The sequence below is a fragment of the Siniperca chuatsi genome, linkage group LG10 (genome assembly GCF_020085105.1).
Source record: "Siniperca chuatsi isolate FFG_IHB_CAS linkage group LG10, ASM2008510v1, whole genome shotgun sequence".
In the NCBI taxonomy this organism is placed as follows: domain Eukaryota; kingdom Metazoa; phylum Chordata; class Actinopteri; order Centrarchiformes; family Sinipercidae; genus Siniperca; species Siniperca chuatsi.
In genome coordinates, this window is record NC_058051.1 from 25055303 (window position 1) to 25063031 (window position 7729).

Here is a 7729-nt window from a genome sequence, read left to right on the forward strand (position 1 = left end):
TCTGACATGTGTAAGTATAAATTAGCAAGTCCCTCACATTTGTACTTAAGACTCCTGCATCAACGTTTTACATCAAGGACAAAAATGGAAATAAGTCTTGGACTTTTGTTGTTTTAGCCTTGATATTTTGTAGATACAGTATGTGTGACCTCCATCTCACTGTTAACTAAACTAAACTAACAACTTTATTTATGAGATGAAGTATGTCCTTTGTATTTCTTCCATTGAATATATACTCACCATCAGGCTTACAAAAAGTTAACGATGAAAATACCCAGTATATAAAATAATGAGCAAACAAATGTGATTTTTTCCCCAATAAAACATCATTGGCCATAGTTTCTGTGATTTCACTCCTCTCCCTGGTATTTTCTAAAGTTTCTAGAGTTTCTAAATCAGTAAGTTCATAGCCTTGACAGGATAAGAGAAGGTACCTGCGTACTTACAGTCAAGGAGACAAGATCCAAGTTATTTAACCCTAATGTTCTCTTTGGGGTCCTGGAGACCCCTGAAGACCCTATTTAATAGCTCAGAAAACATACGCTGTATTGGTTTATCACCTTGATACTTCATGAGATTTCCTCATTTTATGAGAATTGCTCATTAACATGATTTTGAACTGATGCCGTCTACGAAGTCGGCTACATAAATTGATGCATAACTTCTGTTTGGGGTCTCAGAGACCTCAAATGTAAAACATGGTTAAATACAATGGGTATTCATATGCTCCATATCTGTCATTAGTCTTAACAGTACTTTTTACAAAGCATTACCCCTTCCAAATCTCAAATAAGTCTATTTGGTCTCACAGTCTCCTATTTGTTTATCTATTACTGGAGTTTTATAAGCTCATAAAAGGTCCGTCAGGGAGTCAGACCTCTCTGGGGTCTAATTTAACTAAAGTGATGTCAATATGAAGGAAGCACATTGTACATTTCTTTGTCTGTAAATGAGTTTTTGGCAATACATAGCCATAATATTGCATTCTAATTCCTGCTTAAGAAAAAGTACAAAACTATTATCAGTCAAATGTAATTAAAGTATTAAAAGTAACATACTCATTCTTTGATCCTTGAACAATTATTTAAATGAAAATATCAGAGCAGTTTAGAGAGGAAATGTCTCTTTGGTGGAACAGACATCTGAAACATGACAAGGAGACACAACTAGACACGTTTTTGTAAGAGGTCACAAACCAACAAGTTTGTGAACCACTGGTTTAATCTTTAACAATGTGTTGAATTTTATACATTTTTTTTTAACATTAGGTTTTTATTAGACAGTGACAGCTGCAGACATAGACAGGAAAGGAGAGAGAGAGAGAGAGAGAGAGAGAGAGAGAGAGGGAGATGACATGCAGCAAAGGCCCCCAGGTTGGAGTCGAACTGTGGCTGCTGCGGTCAGAACTCTAAGTCTTAAAGCAGAAAAATATATATTTTTGATTTCTGTCCCATTAACACAGAATATGCCAAGACAAACTTACGATTTAAATACAATTTAGAGCAGTTTTTCTTCTTAATCCAAAGCTGACATTATAAAAACATGGCAGTGAGAAAGATCATCAATTTGGTTAACTCAAGCTTAGAAGATACGCAGTACAGATATGAAATCGTTATTGACTCAGTACAGGATCATCAATTAATTGCTGTGCAGCCGTCACAGCCCAAAGCCTCACAAGGGTCAGTATTCTTGACCGTCGTCGTCATTTTCAGAATCTGGGCTCATGTGACCCAACTCCTCGTAATCCCTTTCAAGACAGGCCAGGTCCTCTCTGGCCTCTGCAAACTCTCCCTCCTCCATGCCCTCACCCACATACCAGTGGATGAACGCACGCTTAGCGTACATGAGGTCGAATTTGTGGTCAAGGCGAGACCAGGCCTCAGCAATGGCGGTGGTGTTGCTCAGCATGCACACAGCCCTCTGGACTTTGGCCAGGTCGCCACCAGGAACTGCAGTTGGAGGTTGGTAATTAATGCCAACCTGTTGAGACGAAGAGAATGATCAGAAAGATAAAGTATCTCAAGCTGCACTTCTTACCTTCATAATGTTACTCACCTTGAAGCCAGTCGGGCACCAGTCGACAAACTGAATGGAACGTCTGGTCTTTATATTTGCAATGGCCGAATTCACATCCTTAGGGATGACATCACCTCGGTACAGCATGCAGCACGCCATGTACTTGCCGTGACGAGGGTCGCACTTCACCATCTGATTGGATGGCTCGAAGCAAGCGCTTGTGATCTCGGACACAGTCAGCTGCTCGTGGTACGCCTTCTCAGCAGAGATGATGGGTGAGTAGGTAACCAGTGGGAAGTGGATACGTGGAAATGGGACCAGGTTGGTCTGGAACTCCATCAGATCGACATTGAGGGCGCCATCAAAACGAAGAGAGGCCGTGATTGAGGAAACAATCTGACCGATCAATCTGTTGAGGTTGATGTAGCCAGGACTCTCAATGTCCATGTTGCGACGACATATGTCGTAGATGGCCTCGTTGTCAACCATGAAGGCGCAGTCAGAGTGCTCTAAGGTGGTGTGGGTGGTTAGGATGGCGTTGTAGGGCTCCACCACAGCAGTTGACACCTGGGGAGCTGGATAGACAGCGAACTCCAGCTTGGCTTTCTTGCCATAGTCTAGAGACAGACGCTCCATCAGCAGAGAGGTGAAGCCAGAGCCAGTTCCACCACCAAAGCTGTGAAAGACGAGGAACCCCTGCAGGCCTGTGCACTGGTCCGTCTGACGAAAGGGACAGAAGGACAGGACAGCCTCTGTTATAGGAATAGTTTGACATTTTGCAAAATGCGCTTATTTGCTTTCTTGCAGAGAGTTAGGTGAGAAGATTGATACCGCTCTCATATCAGTCAATTCAATATGAAGCTACAGCAAGCAGCCTGTTAGCTTGGCTACAAAGACTGGAAACGGGGGGAAACAGCTAGCCTGGCTCTGTCCAAAGGTGTCAAAATCCAGCAACCAGCACCTCTAAACCTCACTAATTAACATGTTTTACCTCGTTTGTTTAATCCACGCAAAAACCGAAGTGTAAAAACGGTGACTTCCTTCCTTCGGATTAAACAAAGACACATTGAACAGACAGATATGAGAGTGGTATGGATCTTCCCTTCTAACTCTCTGCAAGAAAGCAATGAGTGTATTTTCCAAAACGTTGAACTATTCCTTAATACAAATGTAGTGCAGAAAGTTAACAGGTTTTAAGCTCATGCAATAAAATTGTAATTATTGTAAGAGCATCATTATTCCCACTTACATTCCCACATTAGATATTTAAATAAAATCTAGAGCAGAAAAAACACCTCAAAACAAAACAATGCTTGTCTTTGTCTTCATAGGTCTTTCTAGAAATTGCACAATAATGGTCATTCATCGGGTTTTATCATTATTACTGACCATTTTACGAACTCGCTCCATGACTGCATCAATGATTTCTTTCCCGACAGTGTAATGGCCACGAGCGTAGTTGTTGGCTGCATCCTCCTTTCCAGAGATCAGTTGCTCAGGGTGAAAAAGCTCTTTGTACTTTCCAACCCTTACTTCATCTGAAAAGAAAAGTTTTATTCAGAAAGGTCAATAAGATAAGAACTGCAACACGGTTTAACTTGACAGACCAGACCAGTAACAAATGTGGATGTTTTCCATTAAGACAGACATGTCCAGGAGTGTAGTTTATCAGCTTTACCGTCACATTATCTTTTAAATTTTCAAACCTGTTGACTTATTGATCATTCCATAGGTGCAGTAGGCGATTTGAGGGGGAACGAAGGGGGGTGCCATCCCCCTTGTTAGTAAAAATTCTCTGACATTTAACAAATGCAAAAAATATGTTAATATTTATTGATCTAAAACAGAAAAAGTTTACTCTGATTTAATGTATGACAGTAAAGAAGAAAAAGTTTTTGTGTTTTTTTCTGAAGTGTATGTAAATATCTGGTTTCAACTTTATGTCTAGAATTTTCCATTTAATGTGATGTTGAAGCCATAAAAATGGTGTCCTGAATTGAAATGTCTTGAAATGTAGTTATCAGACATGTCAAAAATATAAATTAATACATTAATAAATAATACTGGAGCTACATGCTCGTGCCCATCTCATTATTGTATAAGCAAAACTGGAAATGTTGATTGGGAAAAATAGGGAGTAAATTAGTTTTAATAAACTGATTGGATGTTAAAGGAAAAGTATGAATCTTTATATTTCTTTTTATACTCCATTTCAATTATCTAACTAAAAGTATTATTTATTGATGTATTCAGTTATATAACCTTTTACTACATTTTGTCAGCTTCAGGGCTCCATAGCTATAATTGAAATGACAACTTGTAGTGATGTAGCTTCAGTGATGTGCTGGGATGAGCAGTTTTAGATTTTGTGACAATGTTGAAAAATGTGGAAGAAATATTTTGTCTTTGAAGTTTGAAGCAACTTAAGCCTAAATTGAAGGGATATATTGGGAAAAAAAACAGTTTTGCCTGGCTAAAATCAATCCAACACTGCACTCCGCAACTTGCTATTTACACTTCTGTAAATGTTAGCCAGCACTGAATAAAAGGTAAAGGAGTCAACACTGTGCTTGTTGCTTGGATACCAGTGTTCCCATCAGCAGTTACCTGCATGACCCATGTGGATGGAGATGTACTCACACTAGACGCATACGACCAGGCATAATAGGACGACGGGAACTGTAATAAAAAATAGAGATAAGGAGGGTAAAAATAAACACATACACAGGACTACTCACCAACCACTGTGGGCTCCAGGTCCACATATATCGCTCTTGGAACATGACACCCAGAGCTCCCAGTATTGAAGAAAGTGTTGAATGGGTCTTCACGAGAGTTCAGTTCTGCAGGATTGTCCAGGAAGACGCCATCAGGCCCGATGCCATGCTCAAGGCAGAAGAGCTCCCAGCAGGCATTTCCTGTCTGGACACCTGCCTGGCCCACATGGATAGAGATGCACTCTCTCTGAACAGAAATAAACAACACAGATGGAAGTTAAAATGCCTGTCACAAAGTTTAACAACCCTTGTGGGGTTTTTGACCCCCCCAAAACATGAATGGTTTGTAAGCACAGCTGTCTATTGCAAACATAAACCTGAAAAGGATCAATAAGGAGTTTTTTTCTCATACTGTTTCTGTTAAAAATATGTACTTTTGCCATCCATCAATATTATTATAATGTGAAAGGAGTTGCTCGTAGTAATGAACATACAGAGAATAATCACCTGAATATGCAGCTTCCGTCGGCTTTACAGAGCTTTATAGTGAGTTTCAGCTTGTTGTCTGTCTGTCCATCCCACAACTTTACAATTTTGGTTCACTCTTACTGCTCTCATAGCGTCATTTTTGGCAGCAGCAGGCAGCTGTTTTCACTGAAAATGCTCTAAAAACCCACTGTACAACACCTGCTCAGCACCAAACAGCAGGCAGACACAGTTAGCAACTAGCTGGTGAACATAGTGGAGCATTTAGCAGCTAAAGAGCCAGATATATTTCCCTCAGAGTGAATATTGGACTTACATTCATCAGGTGGCCAGAAAATCGACTCCAAATTAATGATAATGTTGCTCTGTAACTGCTGGATGTGTAAATAAGCTAATGAGTTCACCCTATCAACTTAAAAGGTGATGATTTGTCAGCTTGTTTCTGCTGCCCCCAAGTGGCCAAGAAATCAAATAAAATCAGGTATTGCAGCTTTAAAACACTGAAATATTTTACTTTGAAATATATCTTTGTCAAGTCATTTATTTTGAACTCTGATCTAAAAATTTAAGTCAGGTTAAAAAAATCAAGTGGCTTAAATTGGATTGATGAAATTCAGACACCAAAACCCAGAATACTTGAAATTTCTATCTGAATTTGGGAACATGAAAAAAAAAAGTAAAATTGCACCACTTGAAATGACCTATTGGACATTTCAAAGAGGGTTATTTAAATTACATAACTTCAGACAGATGGTTTTTAGAATAAAATATATTAATTTACTATCATTTCAGTGGTATTTCAATTTTAAAAGTGATTCAATTTCTCAATTAGGTATTAAGTATGAAATGGAAATTATTATTACTTTCTTTCCTTCCATACACATCAGCTGTATTATTTATTGTATTTGTGCTCAGTTTTTCCAGACGTTAAGTGTAAATAATGTCAAAAACAGGACAGGCTTATTCCAACACCGTACGGTTGCATTTTCTAAGTGCTTCCTGCAGTCAGGTTTCAACATGCTGAGAGAATTTCAGCTTTTGTTTTCTCTGGAGGGAGAACATCCCCCAAGATGATTTTTTGCTGTTGAGTGACATTTCTAAGACATGTAGACTAACGCGTGGAATATGAACACTGATAAAAAGACACGCCAAAACTTAAATATTCACAAAAAATAGGCTTTTCTTCTGAGGGCCAGTTTAAAATTCTGAGGCTGAAGATGAGGCATTGATCTGTCTACACTAAACAGGCTGGCAGTGATTATAAACTCATAAAACTACTAACACTCAAAGTGCAAAGAGTAATATAAAGACATCGTTTTAGCCTTAAAAATGCTGGAGCTACATGTATGTTAACACAAACAACTAGATTTTTCATTTAAATACAGTGTCCATGCAGGAAGAGTTTTGGGGAGATTTTTTCTGTAGCTTGGATAAAAATCATATCTTATCTTGCATAGTTTCCCCTTACAGACAATACAGTCAAAAAAAAGGTTCAGATTTCAGAAAAAGTTAGATATGTAATTTATAAACATATTGTGTTGTTCTATGTTTGTACTCCATATCACGATGTGTGGTCTAGAGTAAATAAAATCTGAATCTGAATCAAATATCAAACTTTCCCTGGATGAGTTTCCACATTTCCAGTAAATTGTAATTATCTTACCATGTCGCTGCCGATGATCTAAGTAGTTTGCTTTGGTGCAGGATACTGTAAGTTTATCCGTCAGCAAGGCTCCAGACAGACTGTAGTTCCTCTGCTGCGGGACAGGTAACTTGTCTCCACCAACACAGCGCTGCTCTGCTCTGTCCTGCCTGCTGCCAGCCACTCTTTATATCCGCAGGTGTGTCTGTCTGACGGTGCTTATTCAGGCTTTAGACGGAGGAGGAGGGAGAAGATAGATGGAGGGAGGGATGATAAGTTTCCTCTCTCAATTGTCACTTTTTGCTTGTTACTGCACAAGAAAGAAAATTTGGAGAGAAAATTAGACTGGTCATCTGTCACATTTGAATTCATATTTATGCATCTGACTCAATTCAGCATTGCGTCACTGGCAGTGGTGGAAGAAGTACTCAAATCTTTTACTTAAGTAAAAGTAGCAATACCAAAGTGTAAACATACTACAAGTAAATACAAGTAAAAGTGCATTCAAAATCTGACTTAAGTAAAACTATTCATCAAAATATACTTAAAGTACAAAATGTAAAAGTACTCATTATGCAGAATGGCCCATTTCAGAATAATGTATATTATTGAATTATAATTATTGATGCAGTATTATGTATATTACTTTAATGATGCAGCTTGCAAAGGTGGGGCTTATTTTTTTACTATATATACTGCTGGGTAACTTAATAATAGATCATAATTTATTTGTTGATTATATTTTGTATTTGTATTATTAGTCTGAATCTGCAAAGTAACTGGTAACTAAAGTTATCAAATAAAAAGTACAATATTTGCCTCTGAATAGTAGTGGAGTAGAGGTGTAAAGTAACAAAATGGAAATACT

The 7729-nt window shown here is 38.4% G+C and overlaps 1 protein-coding gene across 2 annotated transcripts; it reads right to left on the reverse strand.

Moving 5' to 3' along the window:
- Positions 1–1171: 1171 nt before the first annotated feature.
- On the reverse strand, positions 1172–7021 carry tuba5 (tubulin alpha 5). Of its 2 annotated transcripts, XM_044212601.1 has the most exons (5): positions 6883–7021; positions 4755–4980; positions 3406–3554; positions 2056–2736; positions 1172–1980 (listed from the first exon to the last, which is right to left on the reverse strand). In XM_044212601.1, exons 1-5 carry the CDS (start codon positions 6883–6885, stop codon positions 1681–1683), a joined length of 1359 nt encoding a protein of 452 aa, XP_044068536.1. In that variant the 5' UTR covers positions 6886–7021; the 3' UTR covers positions 1172–1680. The 2 variants fall into 2 exon arrangements, with proteins under 2 accessions (XP_044068536.1, XP_044068537.1); XM_044212602.1 differs by lacking the exons at positions 4755–4980; positions 6883–7021 and adding an exon at positions 4624–4737.
- Positions 7022–7729: the final 708 nt, after the last annotated feature.

What these genes read in the sequence shown, in the direction of transcription:
- tuba5 (XM_044212601.1), bottom strand. An exon ending in CCTGGAGCCCACAGTGGTTG is followed by an intron (nt 3,555 to 4,754) that starts GTGAGTAGTCCT and finishes TTTTCTTTTCAG; the next exon opens with ATGAAGTAAGGGTTGGAAAG. An exon ending in TGGAGCGAGTTCGTAAAATG is followed by an intron (nt 2,737 to 3,405) that starts GTCAGTAATAAT and finishes CCCTTTCGTCAG; the next exon opens with ACGGACCAGTGCACAGGCCT.